The following is a 24,225-nucleotide window of genomic DNA, read 5'->3' as shown; positions in this document are numbered from 1 at the left end:
GGATGTATGGTAAATCACATATTGATAGCTTCAAGAGTTATTCACGTATATATTTCATGTTCATTGATTGATATCTTTCATAGGCATTTTTAAACCAATGCATGTTCATTTATATATTAATAGATGTTCATTTTCATATTGAATTATGCAAAAATGTTCATTATTTATTAATAGTTGTTCATTTTCATATTAATGGATGATCATTTATACACTAATATATGTTAATTTATATATTAATATATGTTCATTTCCGTATTGATCATTTCAATTGTTATACTATTCATATTCATATGAAAATTGGTTCATTTCAACACTTATTCTTGCTCAAATCTAACGAAAAATTCATTTATTTTTGTCTATTAGTTTAACAAAGAATCGTGGATATAGTGAGCTACACCACACAATAGCAATGAAAAAAAAGGAAGACGACAAAAATAAGGAAAGCAAGAAGGCATGGATTCGCACTACACGGACCAATAACACGAGCTTGAATTTTTCGATTTTGGATCGACAATTCATTGTGTATAATAATGTTCATGTGTGGAATTGTGTTGTATATTTATATATTCAATATTTTAATTTTTGGGGACATACAATTTCTATTTGACGACTTATATAATGTTCATATTAGGGGAACAACATATATATATATATATATATATATATATATATATATATATATATATATATATATATATATATATATATATGTTCATATTTTTTGACGACTTATATAATGTTCATATTAGCTAGGGAAACAACATGTTCATAAATAAAAAACTAAATATTCATAAGAACTTGTATTTGTGGTTGAGCATTTACAATTGTTGACTTTGAACCATCATTCACTAACTATATTAGAATATACATGTTCATAATCACACCTGAACGATCAATAGAAAACTGTACAAAGCTAAACATTCAGTTCTTGTATCAAGTCTCTCATAGGACCTAATATTTCTACATTTATTATCTTTATAATCCTCATCAAAACAAATAAATCTTTTCATAGAAAATGAGTCATCCCTTCGCCTCTTACTCCTCCAAACTCTAATTCAAAAACCTTTCATAAAAGTATACTCATTATACATTTCATAAGCATCATCTTCGGAAGGAAATTGTTTCCCCCAAAAATCAAACTGGTTTGCTTCTTGAAAAATAATAGCATCCTCTTTTCCACTGCAATAAATAAACATGTAACAGATGAACACATATAGTAGCATTTTTGGTCAATTACAATAATGCATTTGATCACTTACAGTTAAATTACTATATGTAAAAATATAAATGATCATCTATATAGTTACATAACTGAATATTATTTATGAAATTACAAAACATTGATAATCATTAAAAGTCACATGTACAACTTATAATTCCATAAACACAAATATATATATAAATGAACATTTATAATTGCATAATTGAACATTATTACAACAAAACAGAATAACAAATGTTAAGAATTTTTTTTTTAGGGAACAAATGTTAAAATACGTTCACTAGTTAGGGAACAAATAATTTTTACTAATTTTCGTTTAAAATCTAGTAATCTGAACAAGTAGCTTTTGATTTTTGGGTATGAACTATGAAGTATTCTCTTTTTTTTTTTTTTTGGGGGGGGGGGGGCAGTTGAAGGAAATAGTTTCAGAGAAGAACATCAAAGAATCTGGAGAAAAGTAAGCATTAATTGAATTAGTTCGTAGCGTTTCTTTTTTACTGAATGTTCATTTCCGTTTCAATAAATGTTCATTTATATACTAGTATACAATCATTCACATGTTAATAGATGATTTATATAAATATATTGCTACATTTATATATTGCAACATAGTCATTGTATTAATGTTCATTCTTTTTCATAGTTTGGAGTGGAAAATTATTACTACATAGTCATTGTATATATAAATGTTCATTCTTTTTCATAGTTTGGAGTGGAAAGTTATTTGAGATGAATATTCATTTGTATTTTGGTAGATGTTCAATCGCATAAAAGTATATGGTTTTCACATATTAATATACGATTACTAGAATTTTGATAAATATTTATATTTTGGTCATCTTCTTCAAATATTTCATGCTCGGTTAAATTTTGAGTTTCAACATATGTCTTTTTTTCAGATGGATGTATGATAAATCACATATTGATAGCTTCAAGTGTTATTTACGTATATATTTCATGTTCATTGATTGATATCTTTCATAGGCATTTTTAAACTAATGCATGTTCATTTATATATTAATAGATGTACATTTTCATATTCAATTATGTAAATATGGTCATTATTGTATTAATAGTTGTTCATTCCATATTAATAGATGATCAATTCTACAAATATATATGTTCATTTATATATTAATATAGGTTCATTTCCATATCGATCATTTCAATTGTTATATTTTCATATTCATATGAAAATTGGTTCATTTCAACACTTATTCTTGCTCAAATCTAACTAAAAAAATCTTGTTTTTGTCTATTAGTTAAACAAAGAATCGTGGATATTTAGCAAGGAAGAAAAAGGAAGATCAGACGACAAAAATAAGGAAATCAAGAATGCATGGATTCGCGCAACATCAATATGTGTAGAATTTAATTGTATATTTAATATTCAATAGTTTAATTTTTGGTGATATACAATTTCTATTTGATTTTAATAAGAAGGATATAAACTTTTTGTTTCCCAAAGTATTATGACAAATCACATCGTTCAAAAGCAAACATTTAAATAGTATATATATAATACTAATATTTTTTTGACGACTTTGAACCATCATTCACTAACTATATTAGAATATGTTCATAAACACACCTTAACGATCAATAGGAAACTGTACAAAAGTTAAACATTCAGTTCTTGTATCAAGTCACTCATAGGAAATAATATTTCTACACTTATTATCTTTATAACCCCTTATTAGAACAAATAAATCCTTTCATAAAAAATGAGCCATCCTTTCGCCTTTTACTCCTCCTAACTCTGATCCCAAACCTTTCATAAAAGCATACTCATTATACATTTCATAAGCATCATCTATCGAAGGAAATTGTTTCCTCCAAAAATCAAAGTGACTTGCTTCTTAAAAAATAACAGCATCCTCTATTCCCACTGCAATAATTAAACATGTAATAAATGAACAAATACAGTAGCAATAATGGTCAATTACAATAATGCATTTGATCAATTACAGTAAAATTACCATATGTAAAAATATATATGATTATCTATAGTTACATAACTGAACATTATTAATGAAACTACAAAACAGTGATAATCATTAAAAGTTGCATGTACAACTTATAATTCCATAAACACAAGTGTATATATAAATGAACATTTATAATTGCATAATTGAACATTATTACAACAAAACAGAATAACAAAATGTTAAATTATTTTTTTGGAGGGAATAAATATTAAAATATGTTCACTAGTTAAAATTTACATGAGCATCTTTAAAAGAATGAAAATCATTCAAATTTACATGTACAACATATATTTTCGTATACGACTACAATAAACCTATAGTTTACTACAGAAACATACATTAAACATAAATGAACATTTACTATTACACAAGTGATCATTTTTTTTACTAAAATTATTTTTAAATGATACACCAATGTGATAAAAATAATCGATTTGGCAAAACAATAACAACTATAGATGTTCATATAAGACGCACAAAACTGAAAAAGCAACAATCAAATAATAAGATTACAATCATAATTACAAAATAAAAACAATTACACAAATAAGAATCAAATTAGCAGAATAATACAACCAAAATTTTGAATCAACTACTAATAACAAAAACCAATACCAAAACCAGAGCATTATAATCAAAATTAAAATCAGTAGAACAAAATCTATGAAATCAAAACATTATAATCGTACAATCACAATCACGATCAAAAGCAATTAAGCTAGAATCACAGTCACGATCAAACGCAATTGAGCTAGAAATTTCCATGGAAGAAGAGAGAGAAAAATTGGGGGAAAAATAAAAAATGCAGGAGAGAGAAAATGAAATCAGTAAAATAAGAGAGAAATAAAATGGAAATTAGGTTAAGAAAATCATTATATAGTTGCTTGAATAGAAAGTTAACAAAAATGAAAAATGAAGAAAGAAAAAAAAAAACAAAAATGGCAGAACAGTGCAATATAAAACGACGTAGTATCATGGGGGTGTAGGAAAAGCTGACTAGCCTAGAGTCTAGGCAAAAATTTGTAGTAAATAGAAACAATAATATTTTACTTTATATATACTTAAAATTATCCTAAAAGACTAAAATTAAAACCAAAATTAAAGAAAGAAAACTAAGCACATTGGGCTTTGCCTTTTATTTACAAAGCCCGTGTACTATTGGTTGTCGGTCGAATGTGACAGCCGTTTATTGACGAGGAGAAACGGCGTTAAATCTGTACTGCCCAGTCATCAAATGGAGTTAATTGACGTGTAATGCGGAGTCAGCGGCAGTATGCCAACATGATCATATTTGCACGCAATATTGACGGTGTTGTCCCCGTATTAAATGAGTGAAATTCCATTAACACCCTTAGATTGACAAACTTTGTCAATCAAAGAGATAAACTGAAAATTGGCGTAATGTGGGTAGCTTATGTATCATAAATGACTATTGTAACACCCTAGAAATTCCTTTCCTTTAAAATAACTATTTTACTCTTTAAAATACGTTTTAGGAATATCTAAGACATTACCGCCACCGTGAAAACGGCTAAGGCAATTATCAAAGACACACAGCGGAAGACTTAACTCATAACCATTCAAAAACGAGTCAACTTAAAAGTCAACCAAACGAAAGTAAAGATTAAAACCAAAGTCAAACGAAGTTAAATAAAATCAACCTACAACTTGGAACCATTGAAGGCCCTTATCAAAACCAATTAAATTACGAAAACATTTGCGTTAGTCTCATAAGCATAACATAATATAATATTTGAAAGCAATAAACCACATTTTAACTAATAGAAACTAGCATGATTCGCTCTTCACTCATGCCCCGTCATGAATATGCTTCAACACCTGAAAAGATTATCTCCACTTGCCCCCACTACTCTCCATTAAAAATGGGTCATCATAGGGCCAAGATAAAGACATGGCCAAACACACAAACACACACACAATCAGCAAAGCTGAGTACATAAGCGTAAATAAACACACTAACATGCTTTTACCTATCAACACACACTTACCTCAATGCACCTGTTTACAAGCACACACAACCAATAACAATACACTTTAACTGGACACTAAATAATTCATTTAGCGTTGATTACGCATCGAACGGGTTTCCACCTAAACCTCCCTCAATAAATTGAGGTTCACTGACACGGGAGCTAACCGTGCCAGCACACCTATGCCACACATTGGTGGCGGAATTCCAGCGCATAATAATAAAAAGGAATATACAGCGTCCTGTACTCCATTAGAAGTTATGGTTAAATATAAAACCCCATAACTCCCCCCATTGTTCATACTCAAGGTATATACGTTCCAAGAGTTTTGGTGCGTAATCTATTTCACTTTACGTTATTTACAGATTATTAAACTTGGTGATGACTCCCAAAGCATAATAATTCAATCAACAATAATTATTCAATCAAACAAACATACCAATTTAATTCTTGAATAATTAGTGACCACATATAATTTAATGTTGAACCCTTTTTAAATCTACCTCAGTGTCAAAGACACCTTAAACGCATAAAGCGCCAAAAATCCTATCCCTCGGTGTTAAAAACACCTTAAGTGCACAAAGGCACCAACATACTATTCATTCCTTGCGTACATAGACACTTATATAGCTCCTTCCGCATGCTTAATGCATCAATAAAAATTATATGAACCATAATAAAATTCCTTTTTAATATTCTAAACCAAATTAAACAATTAGTTTAATTAAACATGCTCTCTATCATGCCATAAATAAATATGTGGTTCATAAATAATATTCAAGCTACTATTTTCCAATCAATAATCCATCATAAATAAATCATGCTTCATAATTCAATCACCAATAACATCCAAATCATAATTTTCATTCCAAACCTAGCATGATATTACTTATAATCAATCAAACACATTTAGCATGCTACTACATCAACATAATTATGCTAAGTACGCGAACGTACCTCAATTAAGCCCATAAAGTGGCCGAAAATACTACAACAATTTCCGAATCAAGTCTCCTACATAAAGGGACAATAATACTAAATTAATTACCCTTGTATACACAATTTCCAGCAACTTAAACTTACTTTAGACTACTTAAAATAATCTGAAAATTATTTAAAAACCCTTAATTAAACTCATTTTTAATAGGTTATCACACCCTTTTATTAAAATCACAATTGTACTACTTTAAATAAAATTCCAGCATTTTAAACTAATCAAAAACCCCTTTAAAACTTCATCAAAATACATCTCCATACTTTAATTATCCATAGAAAAATTAAATTATCTCTTATCCTTTAAACTCAAGGATAAAATTTTAAAAAAAACTTCATTAAAAACCAAAAACTGCCCGAAAATCATAGTTAGAGGCTGAATTTGGCCACGAGAGGGTGGTACTCACTACCAAAGGTAGTAAACCTTTCTTAAAACGTTGTTTCCACATGGAAAACACTACTTTTTTATCAAAATTGGATGAGTTTAGAACCTGATCGGGATTTATACGGGATTAATATTAACGAACGGAAATCTAAAAATTAAAACACGAATTTATGTGTTCAAAATAATCTGGAATTAAGTTAAACTAATTAGTAGTTATAATCACCAAAATTTCCAAAATATCATTACTATAAAAGCCCTAAATCAATTGTTCATAAAAACCCTAAAAATCAAGTCTTTAATAATTTTAAAACCCTAACTTATAATACTTTATAAAATCTGAAAATTTAACACTTTAAAATCTAAAATTTATACTCTTTATTTGTCAAAACACAATTATACCATATACTAATACAATTTATAAATCAAAATTCAAAACCCAAAGTATATAAATTGTATAAGATAAAACAAGATAAAAGAGGAGAGAGAAGGGAACAACCGCCGGTGGTTGTCGGGGTGGCTGCAGTCGCCGGCTGCTGGTGGTCGACGGGAGGAGTGGCTGCCAGCGTGACTGTCATGTTGTGAGTGGGTTTGGGGCAACCGATTTCCACGCACAACAAGAAAAGCAGGGGAAAAAAATAAGAGATCGAAAAAGAAAGGAAAGAAAAAGAAGAAAAGACACTACTACAAAACTTGGAAAAATAACCCCCAATTAAAGAGCCGTTATTTAACTTACGGATCTGTTTGATGTAAGAGATCCAATATTAATTATAACGGGTCTCTTATGTGTATTAAGAAAAAAAAAAAGAGATAAGAGACCCGTTCTACTTTTGAGGGTCTCGAAACTTTGCTCCCAAAACTGCAGTGCCCTGACGTTTTTTTTTAAATTAATATTTCCCTATTCTCACTCTATGTCATTCATCTAATCTCCCTCTCTTAAAACCTCCGCCCAACCCTCAAATAAATCCCTCAGCCTCTCCTGATGAATCCGCCGTCACTTCATCTTCCCTTCTCTATTGAATCAAACCACTACAATGGTAAATAGGGGCTCTTTCTCTCCCCTCAATTTGCTTACTTTTCATCCTCACATTTTTCTGAAGTTCAAGAAATCATCAAGTTAATGGGAGATGTATGTGGAAAAATAAACAACATAAACCATCATCAATCGCATTCGACTTTTCTAAATATCGAACCCCATTCAAGGTATACTTCAATTCTTCAATGGTGAAAAGAAGTTTAACCTCTTATGCTAATAGATCTGGAAATTATGAAGAATTGTTGTCTTAGTTAATGAGCTAAATTCCTATCAAAATTGAGGTAATCCATCTATAGATTGATTTTTTTATTTTTATTATTATTATTATTATTGAATGTGATTTCAAATAAGTTTTCTAATAGAATTCTTAGTTACAACTACCCATTTTCGTTTTGGTTGTAGTCCTCTTTTCGGATCTCACCTTCAGGTCATTTTTCAGAGTTGATTGATTAATGGAGGTTCGGCCGAGATGATGTAGTATTTCCTGGGAGTTCATCCACTTTAACGATGCGTATTAATTGCAGGTGTTCTTTTACTTTGTATTATTATGAATTTATGCTCATGGGTAATTATTTTGTTTACAAGTATAATAGGAGTAGAGTTTTGGTTGTAGTGTAGTGTTATCTTAATGAATAAATGTTACATACGAAGTTATTTAATTAGCTTTTTTATTTTTCTTGTTTTTGTTGGATCACCAATATAATTATACGAGCTTTTATATAATTTCATTAAGAGCAATTTGTCTTTGTTTTTTTTTGTCAGATTTGCGTGATTTTGCACAAGATCTGCTCAACCAAGGAGATGGAAAATGGAATATACAAGTCTTTATTGATGTAACTATAATTGTAAATTTCAGTAAAATTATTTTTTTTTCTCTTTTTCTGTTGCAATTTTATGTTGGATGATTTTTTTTGTATTACATCAATTTTACTTTACTCTATTGCTATTTTTTGTGGTCTTAAATTGTCACTTACAGTTTACTTTCATCTGATTTATCCGCCAATTTTTATAAACAAAATTTTCAAAATTCAAATGCGAACCTGCCAAACCACACCAAATAAAAAAGAAAAATTATTATTTTTTTTAAAAGTTGAAGAATAAAGAGACCCGTTATTTGACATAATAGGTCTGTTAGATACCACCAAACAGACCCCTTATCTCAAATAACAGGTCTGTTATTCTTCTAAATTATTAATTTTGTAACATATATAGCCGACCCGTTATCACTTACCACGGGTCTCTTTGTTCTCAAAAACAGACCCCTCCAACGAACGGGTCTCTTTATCAAACAGACCCCTGAGATAGAGACCTGTTGTAAAGCGGTCTCTCAGGCATATTTGAACGGGTCTCTTTGCCAATTTTTGTAGTAGTGAGAAAAAATAAGGAAAAAGAGAAAATAAATACTTACCCCAAAAATATGATTTTTGAGTCTCTTTGTGTGGGAAAATTTTGGGGTTTTGAGAGGTATTTATAGAGTAGAAAGTATAGGGTTAAGTTTGGGCTTATTAAAAATGTGGACTTAAGTTATGGAATATTTAACCCACAAGGGTTCAAATAAGTTATTGGGCTTAGTAAAATGAAATGGGTAGGTCTAACAAGAATATGTAGGAAGAGTATACATACGATTATTTAAATGAGCTCATATAGTTAATAAACGTTTGGCCCAAAATATATTTTACTTTTATAAAACCTTATATTTAAAATATATTAACCCTTTAAAATATTTAATCAAAATACTTGAGCCCTTAACAATACATTTTATTAATACTTAAATACTTTATAAAAAATACATAAAAATACGGGGTATTACAACTATGGGGCTCTGGTACGTTATTCCGTCTCAGCATACTTTAACTTACAAATATGTTTACCATTGAATCGATTCTCATCACTTGTCATTGTGGCCCTCTAAACACCGGAAAAAAAAAGTGTGTTATGTTCTAATTTTATCACGTGACTCAATTGGTAACAGGTACATCCTAAAGCCTCTTATACAGAAATTGATGAGCTTTCTAAACTACTTGGAATGATTATGAAGCACAGAACAGTTAATGAAGGAACTACTGAATTCATTGCTGATGGAGTGGCAACGTATTCTGTGGTTCTAAGACAGCAAATTGCGAGCTTGCATTGCTTGAGGGTGTCTTCAGGCCAGTCAAGTTGGAGCCATACTAGTAGGGGTGAATCAAGTTTTAAAAAGTGTACAGTATAGTAGTTTAAATTGATTAAAAGATATAGTGGCCTAGTGAGTAACAAGATAGGACCAACATAAATTAAAATTAGAATGAGAGTGTTAAAGAAATAAGAGGATTAATAACTTTCACGTCTAAAAATGTTTGTAAGTAAAGCATATTTTCTTGTAAACAAGATCTATCTAGCTACTAATATTTTGCTGTCTGAGTAAAGTACTAACACACTAACTAAAAATTCTATTTCGTAGTAAGCAAGCTTAAGTGATTACGTACTCTTTAGTAGATACGAGTGCCATCATCATAAATTAATTAAGATAAGGCGCTTGTAATTTATGATTGAATATGTTAATACATGAAGAATGTAAAGCAACAAACTTGATGCTAAGGATATATTGGTGAGTTTTGACCATTATACATGATTGCTCAAATTAGATACACTTGCAGTGGTTTTTGACCATGGATAACACCTCTTGCAAAATTTTATCATTGATTGCCTTCTTCGCCAACTAATTTTCTTCCATATAAATCGCTCAACATTTCCAATGAGTATAGATCCCATTAACCCTATCCAGGTCATGAGAGAGATCGATATAGCAGCCCTAGTTGCAGTGTATGGGTGAGTTAGATTAGATGCCGAGACCATGTATGTCAATGCCGTTGCTGTGACAGAAATCCACAAGGTTATCCTCAAAAATGTTAAGAAATGGCGCTTGCATGGAAGACCGCTGATAAGGAGAACAATGACACTTAGCGATGATATTAGTCCTATTGTGTTACTAATTAATATAAAACCATAAGCACCATTATTATCTGACCATATGGAAGTACCTGCTTCATGACGACTATATATTCCTGTTATTTCATCCATAGTACCAGATGAATTATCCTGCCACACACCTCCCGGGGGATTAATTCCGACTTGGAAGGCCATGGTTGCGATCAAGGATGCCACCACCATTAGAGATGTGCGTTGGTCCTCCAACCAAGCACGGTCTTTCTTGGGTTGTAGTGCTTCTTTCGCGGGTAATGCATTGGCACAATTGAGGTGTTTCCATATCTTTCCATCTTGTATAACATCTTTCCGGCTTCGCTTATGAATATCCACAGCTGATAATCCTTTTTTACTTATAGCATTTTTTTTAATCTTTGGATGTCCAAGTAAATATTCTACCATCTGCATATGGATTTGATGTATAAATGCTTAAGCTTTGTATCAATCTAGTGACACAAGTCTATTCTAGAAATAATTAAAATGATATATACCTCCTACTTTTTAACTGCAATAAAGGGGTATTATTGTAAGGGTGGGCGTACATATGTACGGCTCTATGCCTCTATGCAACTATGCTTATGCTTGGCTCCATGCCTCTATCGATCTAATAAAGGGACAGTGGGTGCACTTTATTTTAGATCAATATTCAGCCCAAATGTCTTGGGTCTTAAAAAATTCAGACCCTTATCAAGATCAGGTCCACTAGGTCGATTAGGTCCAAAGTCCAAATGGGTTTTAGATTAATCCGTAACATGTTACTTTCCAACTATTTGAATGGCCATTTTTATTCCTTTTAATTTTTTTTGTTTGAAGAAATTATTCCTTTTAATTTAGTGTAGATGAACTTGTGCTAATGTACACACTACATCAAACTTGTGATTTGTGAAGCAAAACAACATTAAAAGTTAGAGTTTCGGTAAATAAATACGTAGTATAAAAATGATAATTAAGTTAGCTAGAGTCTCGATCAAGGGTTGTAATTAAAAGACAAAAAAAAAAAAAAAAAAAAAAAAAGAAGACATTTATATTATTTTTAATTTTTATGGTGGATAGAATGTTAAAACAAAAGTATGGTCCTTAATTGACGGGCAAAACATTAATTTAATCAAACTATTAAAATATTTCATTTGTAAGTCCATTATAGTTTAGAATAAGAAATCATACCAAATTTATAAATTGGTTACATTTAATGCAATATACGTAGTATGATATATTTCGAAGTTATAGCTAGTGGTTCCCATGAATTGTAAGTTACCTCTGATTGCTTGGCAGCCACAGCTAGGTGTAAGACGGTATTGCCAAGTGCATCATCGAAGTTAAGCAACTCACCATCATCCATTGTTTCCACCAAAAACTTAAGAACCTTTGGTTGTTTATGTTTCACACACAAATGTAAAACAGTTTCATCACCAATAGTTCGCTCCCAAGCCGCTTGTGGCTCTAACAGTTTAATCTTCGACGATTTGCAGGTGCCCTTCAGCACAGGCAATGTGTAGGGGTGATGATCTTTTTAATTGATCAACCACCTCTACTAGTTTTGCCTTTTTTCTATTATGTTCTTAGTAAAGTTTACATGCCCAAAATTAACCGCAACATGTAACGATGACTGCATATAACTTCCCGATTTTCCTATGATGCATCGATCAAGGATAAGTGGATCTTCTCCGAGCAACTCGAGTAACGAAGGTACGTCTCCCTTGAGTGCTGCATCATATAGTCTTGTTATAGGAAGTAACCGGCTTCTTTCTGTTTGTGCTTCCATATTTTGTGTTGTAGTTTTATTTATGAGAAGGAATTCTTGCAGTACGTACAAATTTGCTTGTAATTGTGCACGTCTTCATCTGTTTTATACCAAAGAATTAATAAGAGTGCAAGATCAATGAATAGGGAGGGAAGTATTTTTCTTGGAAGTTTACTTTAAACAACTTTTTTCTAGCTAGCAAGGGTTGACGTAGCTATTGGTGATTATTCAAGAGTGTGGAGTAGGCTAACCAATTAATAACCTAACTCTAAAGTGAAAAGATGCAAAGTAGTGGAAACTTTAATATAAAAATTCAAAGGAACAGATTTAACAATAATTAACGAAAAAAAGTGAGTGTGGAAAAGATGTTGAACTTATAATTAAAAATGAAAGAGAGAGAGAAAGAAGAACTTTTTTTTTTTTTTTTTTGAAACAAGCCCCTCAATAGGGCAACTCATTCATTCATGGCAGCATCAACATTCAAAAGAGAAACAATTGGACTTGGGAAGTTCGATTCCCAAACACGACACTCACTAGACCAAGGGGGCAAATGAGCAAGCTCATGTGCCACCTTATTACAATCCCTACTTATAAAAGACCAAGAAATAAAATCAAAAGAATTAGCAACATGATAAATATCATCAAGAACAATATGCAAAGAGCTACTTCCTCTCTCCTTTGCAAGAATTGCGTTCACCACTCCAAGACAATCACTTTCCACCTCAACTTTTAAATATTCAATCCAATCAATAATTCAATATATGAAACACTAATATATGTAGCAACATCTTCTCCCGTAATGAAAGTGCAAGGAAGGGGATGAATCAACATAGCAACTACATCACATCTTATGAAAGTGCAATTACAAATTTTGGCCAAAAATAAAAATAAAAACATAAAGCATTTTTATAGAATATCATTTGAATTAGGTAAAATAAAGTATATAACTTATTCTCGAGTCTCAACCATCATGATATCAAGAATGTATATCAATATGACAAACAAGTCACAGATTCAAATCTCACATCTACCTTTATCTCCTCTATAGTAAAATATTAAGCATGAGTGGGGCCTATACTGCATCCACATGGGATGTGATAAAGTATAAAGATATGCATCGTAGTGTAAAAATTTATACACGCAAGCCGTGAACATAATAAATCTTAGCTCCTACAACAATAATATAAGCACATACAAAATTCTATATATTGCAAGCTTAATTAAATAATTACGTGTGGTATCATTATAAATTAAGATAAGGCGATTGCAATTGATTATTGCATACATTAATACATGTAGTTAGTAAAGCTACAAAAAACCAAAGCTAAAGATAGATTGTAATGACGACACACATTAGTGAGTTTTGACCATTATACATGATTGCTTAAATTAGATACATTTGTAGTCGTTTTTGACCATGGATAACACCTCTTGAAAAATTTAATTATTGATTGCCTCTTTTGCCAACTAGTTTTCTTCCATATAAATCGCACAACATGTCCAAAGAGTATAAATCCCATTAACCCTAGCCAGGCTAGAAGAGAGATCGTTATAGCAGCCCAAATTCCGCCGTCATTGTGAGTTAGATTAGATACCGAGAACATGTATGTAAATGCTGTTGCTGTGACAGAAATCCACAAGGTCATCCTTAAAAATGTCAAGAATTATCGCTTGCATGGAAGGCCGCTGATAAGGAGAAGGATGACACTTAGCGATGATATTAGTCCTATTGTGTTACTGATTAGTGCAAAACTATAAGCAGTATCTTTACTATATGACCATATAGCAGTACCTGCATCATGGCCAATATACATTCCTGTCATTTTATCTATTGTACTTGAATAGGGTAAATCATCCTGCCAAACGCCTCCTGGGGGATTAATTCCGGCTTGGAAGGCCATGGTTGCGATCAAGGATGCCACCACCATTAGGGATGTGCGCTGGTCCTCCAACCAAGCGCGGTCTTTTTTGGGTTTTAGTGCTTCCTTAGCGGGTAATGCATTGGCACGATTGAGGTGTTTCCATATCTTTTCATCTTGTATCACATCTTTTCGACTTCGCTTATGAATATCCACAGGTGATAATCCTTTTTTGCTTATAGCATTTTTTTTAATCTTTGGATGTCCGAGTAAAAATTCTACCATCTGCATGTCAAATTGATAAGCTTTAAATTGTATCAATCCATAGCATTTTACTAGGTGTATTAGGTCCAAAGTCCAATTGGTTATAGATTAATCCATAACAATTTACTTTCCAACTATTTTGCTTGCCATTTTTATTCCTTTTATTTTACCTTGGAAATAAAAGGAATGTTGAAAGTTGCGGGAAGCTAGCTTAGAGTTATAAAAAAAAAAAAAAAAAAAAAAAATTGATGAGTTAGGGTCTCAAGGGTCGTTTAATAGAAAAAAAAAAAAAAGTACAATCCTTAATTGATGGACAAAATATTATTTTGATGTTAAAAAATTTTATTTAATTTGTAAGTGCATCATAGTTTAGAGTCAATAATTATACGGAAGTATATAAATGGCTACATAAAATACAAAATACATAGCATGATATAGCATAATCCGTAGATATAAAAATAATTTGAGAAACATATATGTACTGGTTCATGGGGCAAAAACATATGTTGACTTTAGGTCTGTAATTGTTAGACTCAAATCAGACCTAAACTAAGTTATGTATTACTAAAATAGCTTAGGATTCGTTTGACATCACTGGGTTTTCTGCTTTTTGGTTTTTTGTTTTTTAAAATCATATGATATATATCATATAATGAACAAAAAATTAGTCAAACTTATTAAAATTATGATATTTTGAAAACTGACAACAGAAAAGTGAAAACACCTTTTTTCTTGTTTCATGTTTTTGGTTTTCAAAAAAACTGGAAACTGAAAAATAAAAAACAATGCCAAACAGGCCCTAAGCTAGTGGTTCATTTTCATCTTACCTCGGATTGCTTGGCCGCCACAGCTAAGTGCAAGACGGTATATCCAAGGGAATCATCGAAGTTAAGCAACTCATTATCATCCATCATTTCTATCAAATACCTCAAAGCTTTTGGTTGTTTATGTTTCACACACAAATGCAAAACTGTTTCACCACCAATAGTTCGCTCCCAAGCCGCTTGTGGCTCCATCTTAAGAAGAATTCTAAGCACTTCAATCTGACCATTGATGGCAGCTACATGAACAGGCGTCTTTCCATCTTGGTCATGTGAGTAGCAAATGCTCGGATTCACCGCAAGCAAGACTTCGACGATTTGCAAGTTCCCTTTGGCAGAGGCAATGTGTAGGGGTGATGATCTTTTTCTTTGATCAACCAACTCTACTAGTCCTGGCTTTTGCTTTACTATTTCCTCGGTAAAGTTTACATGCCCAAAATTAGCCGCAACATGTAACGGAGACTGCATAAAGCTTCCCGACTTTCCAACGATGCATCGATCGAGGATAAGTGAATCTTCACCGAGCAAGTTGAGCAATGAAGGTACGTCTCCCTTGAGTGCTGCATCATATAGCCTTGTAATAGCAAGTAACTGACCTCTTTCTATTTGTACTTCCATATTTTGTGATGTTTGATTTATGGGAAAGAATTTGTTGCATTACAAATATGCTTGTAATAATTGTGCACGTCTTCATTTCTTTTATACCAATGATCAAGAATGTAAGACCAATCAATAAATAGGGACATTATTTTCTTGGAAGATCACTCCAAAGTCCAAACAAACTTTTTCTAGCAAGGGTTGACAAGTCAATAGTGGGATGTATACTATATTTAACTAATACTTTGTAGTGAAATTAAGCAATAATGGTTACTATTCTTAAAAAAATAAAATAAAAAAAGGGCAATAATGGAAGTCGTGGCATTTGGTATCCAGCTAATAATCGTTGACGATTCAAGAATGTGGAGTGTAAACTAATGGTAATAATCTTGTAAAGAAGCTAAGCAAAGTAGGTAGTGATAAATAGCCAATTAATAACCGAGATCTAAAGTAGGAACTTTAAAAATTCAAAGTAACACACCATTAACTCATTAAGCAAATTTAATAATCAAAGGAAAAAAGGGAGTATGGAAAAGATGTTGAAATCAAAATATAATAAAGACGAGGGGAAGAGAAATTGAAAGAAGAACTTTTAAATATTCAATCCAATGATTCAGTGTATAATACACTAATATACATAGCAACATCTTCACCCATGATGAAAGTGCAAGGAAAGGGGATCAACCAGGCCTTTACATCCTATGAAAGTGCAATTGCAAACTCTTGCTCCGTGTCATATACTCATATGCTGCCAAAAGGTACATAATTAGTTACTAGTTCCTACCTAAAGTGTGAATTAAAAACGGGTATGTAATTATATACTTCATCTGTTCTTTTTTACTTGAGCCGCTTTGACTTTAACACTATTCACCACCTCTCCTTTGACTGTCTTTTGTGAATAATATGTAATAAGAAAAAACATATTCATGTTGGCTCTTTCTAAATTCGTATATATAACTTTTATAATTTATACTTATGGAGAATTAAAGTTATTGATAGTTAAAGTTTTGCATTGACAAACGTGATAAAAGAAACAAGTCAAGTAAAAAACAACAGAGGAAGTAGCACACACATATAGTAGCCTAGGGAAAAAGGAATATGTACGTATACAAAATATAATATAAATTGATTAAAAGATAATTAGAGGCCGGGTACACATTACAATAGTTTTGGATCAAGATTAGAGTGAGAGAAAATAAAGATACTCACTTGAGGGGTCAAAATTATGTGATGAGTTGTACGGGTTGAATAAAAATATCAATTAACTTGAAGGTTTATTTGTGTTGATGAAAGATTTTATGTATTCCTAGGTGCAAGATGTACATATTTTTGAACATCATAAATAGTAATAATGAATGAATAACATTTGTGAATGGAAGGGGTAAAGCTTTATATGTTCAGATAAATTTCATTATTCATGTTATCATAAAGACAAAATCTAACATAATATGGTTTAGAATTAGTACAAAACGAGATGTACAAAGTAAATCTCCTACAATAGAATTTGTTACATACATCCGGGTGTTCTGTACACCCAACTGACCTAAGGTTAGTTTTTGTTTTTTATTTGTTTATAAAATGAAAAACAATTATCACAATGATGAGAACAAATACTCATAGGTGTAAAGTACACATGGGTATATATATTTATATAACAACCTCTCCTCCTACAAAAATACACGAGTATATAAGAGTATAACATTTTAGTTATGACGTGAGCTTAAGTAATTTTGTAGTAGATTAGGGTGATAGAGTATAAAATATATTCCTGGGCTTCAACCATAAGCTTAAGCTTTTAGTTGAGTTGATCCTTTAACATGGTATCAGAGTCAGGTTGACACAAAGATCACTGGTTCGAATTTCATCCACCCCTCCTTTAAAGTGGAATTAATTCGCACCAGATATGGGTGTGCCTGTGTAGAATCTACATTTCAAGCCCAAAGGGCCTTTCATGTGAGGGGGAATGATAGAGTATAAAACATATTCTTGGGCTTCAACCATAAGCTTAAACTTTTGGTTGAGTTGGTCCTTTAACATAGGGCATCCTCATTATAAATGAAGATGGGCCAATTATATATAATTGATGTTTGCTCATGTATTACACATAAAATGTAAAGTAACAAACTTTTACAATAAACCAGCTAATAATGAAGATGGTAAATAAATAAAATCATGCTTAATGCAATCTAATTAACCAAAGTAATACTCGTACATTATTATTGAACAGCCGGGAAGCAAACAAGGCTGGAGTAGAACGCGATGAACGTGAAGACGATGCACCTTGTGTTGATACAAGACTATCATACGTCGTCGATCAAATTAGATTCATTTGTAGTGTTTTTTGACCTTATCGGATTAAACATCATCATTGATTTCCTCCTTAGCCAACTAATAAGCTTCCATATGAATCGTAAAAAATGTCCCACGAGTATAGTTCCCATTAACCCTAGCCAAGTTATGACAGAAATTCCTAATGCAGCAAAAATTCCGTGTCCTTCATGAGTTAGATTGGATACTGAGAACATGTATGTCGATGTTGTTGTCGTGACAGAAACCCATAGAGTTATCCTCAACGCCGATAATAAATATCGCTTGCATGGAAGGCCACTTATAAGGAGAAGGATGACACTTAGGGATGATATTAGTGCAATGGTGTTACTAACTAGTACATAATTGTAATCAAAATATCGACCACCATATGACCATACAGAAGTACCTACATTATGGCCGGTATTATCTTGCCAAACACCTCCTGGGGGATTAACTCCGACTTGGAAAGCCATGGTTGAGATTAAGGATGCCACCACCATTAGAGATGTGCGATGGTCCTTCAACCAATCACGCTCTTTTGTCGTTTTCAGTGCTTCCTTTGCGGATAGCGCATTGGCACTCTTAAGCAGTACCCATATCTTTTTATCTTGTATCCGACTTTGCTTATGAGTATCCACAGCCGTTAATCCAATTTTGTTAACCGCATTCTTTCTAATCTTTGGATGTTCTATTATATATTCTACCATCTGCATAACAATAAATTGAAGTATAAAACTGTAAGATATTTAATAATCTGTTTTAATTTCAAGATCTAAAATTACTTTTTTGTTCATTACATATAAATCATAGTAGAAAGTTGTATTAGAGTTACGTCAATTATTGTAAAAGTCAATATGTTACAATATAAATTGATTCCACTTTCTAAGTTAGAGGGGTTACACCTACTATCACCGATTGATTTTAGTATTGAATCTCATTAGGCCTTATTTGTAGACCAAACTCTCCTTCTCCTTAATTGGGTTGCCATTAATCTTCTTCTTTTTTTTTTATTATTATTATTTTTTTTTATTTTTTTTTACCACACCATTAATCTTTAACGTGCATGTATCTTACTATCTATTTTTCTAATTTCCCAATTTCATCCTTTTATTTTAAACTAAAATGTAGTTAGTTGTGATGATACTTCAAACTTACAAAGGAAAATAATATTGAAAGTTATGGGAAGTTATACTTTATTATTGTATTTTATGTGACACATATACTTAGAAGAAAAAGTAAAAAAAAAAATAAATAAATTTAAAACTAAAAAAAATAAAAAGAAAAGAAAAAAGCTTGGTAATTGCCATGGCAGCATCAAAGCTGAGAATAATCAATTTCTTTAATTTGATCAACATTTTTTTTTCGTAATTTTCATGGGTGTGCTAAACGGCGGACTTGGGCCACTCCAGCCACGAGTGTGCACTTTATTCGACTAAGGAGGTTCCACATCAAAACCATATGGTAACGAGGGAGTAACCCGTTAGCCTTATAAAATAGACACAACTTTTTTATGTTTTTAATAAGGAAATTTTGACAATTATCACCTTCTGTTATGTCTATTTTAGCAATTACCACCTTCTATTTTTTTTTTGAAAATTACCACCTTCTATTTAAAAAAACATCAAAAGTTACCACCTTCTTACCTCTCAACTACCACATGATATCATTTTGGGCTCATTCTTTCTCTTTCCTCCCTATTTCTCATTCTTAACTCGATTCTCATCCCCCCTTTCACTTTTTTTCCCCCAAACAATAAAAAACACTTCAATTCACTCCTCCAAATCAAAATTGACGAACAATTATTGGTGGTTTGGGGGAAAAAAGTGAAAGAGGAGATGAGAATCCAAATAGGAATGAGATATGTGAGGGAAATAGGGAGGGAAGGGAAAGAATGAGCCCAAAATGACGTCACGTGATAGTTGGGGGCAAGAAGGTGGTAACTTTTGATGTTTTTGAAAATAGAAGGTGGTAAGTTTCAAATAAAAAAATAGAAGGTGGTAATTGCTAAAATGGACATAACAGAAGGTGGTAATTGTCAAAATTTCCTTTTAATAATGTTGGAAACTACATGTGTTCTTAGGGAATTTATGTTTCAACACCCCCTCACTTGTAAGGTCGCTTAAATTTCGTCTCATGTGATTTTCTAGGGCTAGAGTACAAGTGCATTTTTAAGGTTGTGGTGTGTCTACCAAAGTCTAGGTTGATCATCCCTACTAATATTCCCAATATGGTGCGTGGTATAGTAACAAACTAACAATAATTATCACTTTGTTTGGATAATAAAAAAAAAATAAAAATTGATTATTTAAATTACAATTATAGTACGTCGTTCATTTTCATTTTACCTCGGATTGCTTGGCAGCCACAGCTAGGTGTAAGACGGTATTGCCAAGTGCATCACCGAAGTTAAGCAACTCATTATCATCCATTGCTTCTACCAAAAACTTGAGAACCTTTGGTTGTTTATGTTTCACACACAAATGTAAAACAGTTTCACCACCAATAGTTCGCTCCCAAGCCGCTTGTGGCTCCATCTTAAGAAGAGTTCTAAGCACTTCAATTTGACCATTTATGGCAGCTACGTGTACAGGCGTCTTTCCATCTCGGTCATGTATGAAGCACATGTTCGGATTCACCACAAGCAAATCTTGGACGATTTGCAAGTTCCCTTTGGCAGATGCAATGTGTAGGGGTGATGATCTTTTTATTTGATCAACCAACTCTACTAGTTCTGGCTTTTGCTTTATTATTTCCTCGGTAAACTTTACATGCCCAAAATTAACCGCAACATGTAGCGGAGACTGCATAAAGCTTCCCGACTTTCCAATGATGCATCGATCGAGGATCAGTGGATCTTGTTGGAGCAAGTTGAGCAATGAAGGTACGTCTCCCTTGAGTGCTGCATCATATAGTTTTGTTGTAGCATGTAATTGGCTTATTTCTATTTGTGCATCCATATTTTGTGTGGTTTATTATAGGAAGTATTTTGAATTTTTTATGCAATGGAAGTTTACTTCTTGCAATTGTTCACGTCCTTACTCTATCTCTTTTATAGCCTTTATTTATGGGTAAGAAAAAAAGAATGTTGGATCAATGAATATAGATCTTTTAATTCTCATGTTTTTTCATGGAAGCTCACTACTTCACTCTCTGCTAGTCTCTATTATGAATTATCAATCAAAATAGTAAACCTTTTTCTAGCAAAGACTATTATTATCAAGACGTTTTATAGCCGCCTCCGTTTTTACTTTGTTTTTTTTTCTATCTTCTATCGTTTTTAAGCCGCCTCCGATTTGTTATTACTCCATTATTATTACTTTTTGTTCTTCTATAAGCTATACTACTAAACGCTAGTATTCTTGTGGAAATTTAAAATTAGACTGACATGTGGATGATTCAAGAATATGAAATGTGTAGTCTTCTTGTGATAAAAAATTTTAAATTAGACTGACCTGTTGATGATTCAAGAATATGAAGTGTGTAGTCTTCTTGTGGAAATTTAAAGTTAGACAACTAACCCGTTGACGATTCAAGAATATGAAATGTGTAGTCTTCCTGTGGAAATTTAAACTTAGATTAACACATTGACTATTCAAGAATATGAAATGTGTAGTCTTCTTGTGGAAATATAGAAATAGATTGATCCATTGATGTTTTTTAAGCTTAATTTTTTTTTATAGTCCTATTTCAAAAGGGAAAAGTAAGCTTAAACATATACCAATTAATGACTTGATATCAATATTATTTAGGAGTGCTGTACAATACTCATTCTTCGTAGGAAATAAATATAGACCTGGTCTAATTGATATAACATGCAGCATTGAAAGATAATCTAATGACAAAGAAGTATAATAAATAATAAAAATAAGGAAAAATACACTTTATTAATCCCAATTATTGGCGATTTATTTATAATAATCCCAACTATGGGTTAGTTTGCCTCCAAGGATCCCAACCGGTCAACACCAAGTCAATAACTTATTATATATAGCAGGTAACCAATCCACGTGTCAGCATATGGTTGGTCTAAATTTTTTTTTAAAAAAAAAAAAACAAAAAGACCTTGCCCGCCGACCATCTCCCCTAACCCCCCTATCCCTGACCCCCCTTCCCGACCTATCTTCCTCTCACCTCCTCCGGCAGTTAACGCGCCAGAAAATCAGCTCGAAATCCCAGACCCCGAAAAACACCTACCTACACTGGAAAACCACTTAAATACCCCGAAAACCCAATCCCGACCCCAAAAAACCCACCCCTAGCCCCGGAAACCCTCCTACCCATGCCGAAAAGTCGAAAATGGGAAGAAAACTACTAGTTCTTTAATTTGATGCGCGGTGTTTCGGGGATTAAGAAGGTCGGACAGTGAGCTTCGTGGATAGGAAGCGATGGCCGGCCGTATTCGGGGAGTTAGGGAGGTGGCCAGCCGGCCGGTTTTCGGTGGGGGGAGATGGTGGCTGGGAATGGTTTTTGTTTTTTGTTCTAATTTTTTTTTAAATTTAATTTTTTTTTTAAATTACACCAATCACATGTTGACACGTGGCTTTTTTTTTTTTTTAAAAAAAAAAAAGAAATTTACCCTCTCAACGGGTTACAAGCAAGGGCGGAGCCAAGGGGCTGGTGGAGGCCCGGCCCCCGTGGCCCAACTGGTGGTCTATTTAGTTTGAAGGCTGGCCCCCATAGATATATACAATAAAGGTGGGTTTATATCTAACTTTCTAGTGTATAGCTTAGTGGTTAGAGTGGAATATGTAAGTTTTATCACATGTTGGTGTTCGATTCTTGTGGGTATCACTTTCATGTTTTTTTTTTCTATATTCTAATTTACTAAATTAGTAAATTGCATAACTTTTCTTTTAAAATTATTCTTTATTCTTATATTTATTTTATTAATTTCTCACCAAAAAAAATATTTATTATATTGGTTTTTGTGCAAATGAATAACAAAAGCAATACAAAATATAAACGGGAGGACATAGGGGAAAATCAAGCCTTTACTCTTAAATCTTACACAAATCCTTCGCTTTAACCAATGTGGCAAGACTTCATAGGTTGTAATGTTGATTATATTGATGAAATATTTTATGTTAGTCAAATCTAATTTATAATATCGCAAATACCGTCGGAAAATACAATACTACTCCGTATTTTTTTACTTAATAAATCTCGGCCCCCCCATATTTCAATTCCTGGCTTCGCCCCTGGTTACAAGTCATTGGGACCAAGAGAGGCAAACTAACCCAATAGTTAGGATTATTAGATAATAAACCTTAGTTGGGATTATTAAAAATAAATTGCTAATAGTTTTGATTATTAAAGTGTATTTTTCCTTAAAATAAAATGTCAGTATTAAAGAGGTCAAATTCAAAGTATATCTTTGTCATACTTGTTTATTTTTAAATGACATTATTTGTAGAAGTAAAGTGTAAAAAGAATAGTATTTTAGTGGCAATTGATATGATCTGAAAGCCTTATGTATGATATAATGAAAGAGTACGTAACTATATGTAATTATGTATGTTTGACATAGTTGTGGTAGTACATCCTTGTGGTGGTAATTTAAAACAACGATCACGATACTCGAAATTATCAATTAAATTAACCATTGAAAGAAGGAAAACGACTATTAGCTAAATGAGAAAATGTCTTTTTAATTAAGCAATTCATTGACACAAACCTATATTTTTGCACAAAATTCAGTTGTATTACGGTTCAATTCATAATAATGGTCTCATACCAGATACCACAATCAATAACGATGTATGCATTTCATATCATGCAAGGCTAAGTAAAAAAACCATATTGACAAACATATGTTTACAATAGTAAAAGTAGTACACTAATATGTCGAATTTTGTGGTATATAAATCTTCTATATACAAGTGAAAATGTTAAACTGGTGGATGGTATCTAGGCCTCAGGGTACAACGATTAACTCCTCTTATCACCAGCCGTACTATTTGCTTGATCAATTTATAGAATAGGCGAAAGACATGCCCGAGGATGAGTAGTCCTAGCAAGAATATCCAAGCAACACTCGCAATAATTATTGTATCTTGA

General features: G+C 32.2%; 3 protein-coding genes and 1 long non-coding RNA gene across 4 annotated transcripts; 1 reads left to right on the top strand and 3 right to left on the bottom strand.

The window, feature by feature from the left end:
* The first annotated feature begins 7,529 nt into the window (after positions 1-7,529).
* On the top strand, positions 7,530-8,266 carry LOC145595953 (uncharacterized). Its single transcript, XR_014103047.1, has 2 exons — positions 7,530-7,893; positions 8,015-8,266. It is a non-coding gene; the product is annotated as an uncharacterized LOC145595953 (long non-coding RNA).
* Positions 8,267-10,213: 1,947 nt separating this feature from the next.
* On the bottom strand, positions 10,214-12,338 carry LOC145593936 (uncharacterized). Its single transcript, XM_081650294.1, has 3 exons — positions 12,150-12,338; positions 11,832-12,050; positions 10,214-10,978 (listed from the first exon to the last, which is right to left on the bottom strand). The coding sequence occupies exons 1-3, from the start codon at positions 12,336-12,338 to the stop codon at positions 10,214-10,216; spliced, it is 1,173 nt and encodes a 390-aa protein (XP_081506420.1).
* Positions 12,339-12,771: 433 nt separating this feature from the next.
* LOC145593935 (uncharacterized) lies at positions 12,772-15,879 on the bottom strand. The gene is made up of 4 exons (XM_081650292.1): positions 15,268-15,879; positions 14,056-14,461; positions 13,773-13,938; positions 12,772-12,901 (listed from the first exon to the last, which is right to left on the bottom strand). The coding sequence occupies exons 1-4, from the start codon at positions 15,877-15,879 to the stop codon at positions 12,772-12,774; spliced, it is 1,314 nt and encodes a 437-aa protein (XP_081506418.1).
* Positions 15,880-17,810: 1,931 nt separating this feature from the next.
* LOC145595147 (uncharacterized) lies at positions 17,811-21,305 on the bottom strand. Its single transcript, XM_081651514.1, has 2 exons — positions 20,514-21,305; positions 17,811-18,875 (listed from the first exon to the last, which is right to left on the bottom strand). The coding sequence occupies exons 1-2, from the start codon at positions 21,123-21,125 to the stop codon at positions 18,159-18,161; spliced, it is 1,329 nt and encodes a 442-aa protein (XP_081507640.1). The 5' UTR covers positions 21,126-21,305; the 3' UTR covers positions 17,811-18,158.
* Between the last annotated feature and the right edge of the window lie 2,920 nt (positions 21,306-24,225).

The sequence above is a fragment of the Chenopodium album genome, chromosome 19, assembly GCF_948465745.1.
Source record: "Chenopodium album chromosome 19, dcCheAlbu1.1, whole genome shotgun sequence".
Classification (NCBI taxonomy): Eukaryota; Viridiplantae; Streptophyta; class Magnoliopsida; order Caryophyllales; family Amaranthaceae; genus Chenopodium; species Chenopodium album.
This window is presented reverse-complemented; position numbering and strand designations above follow the sequence as displayed.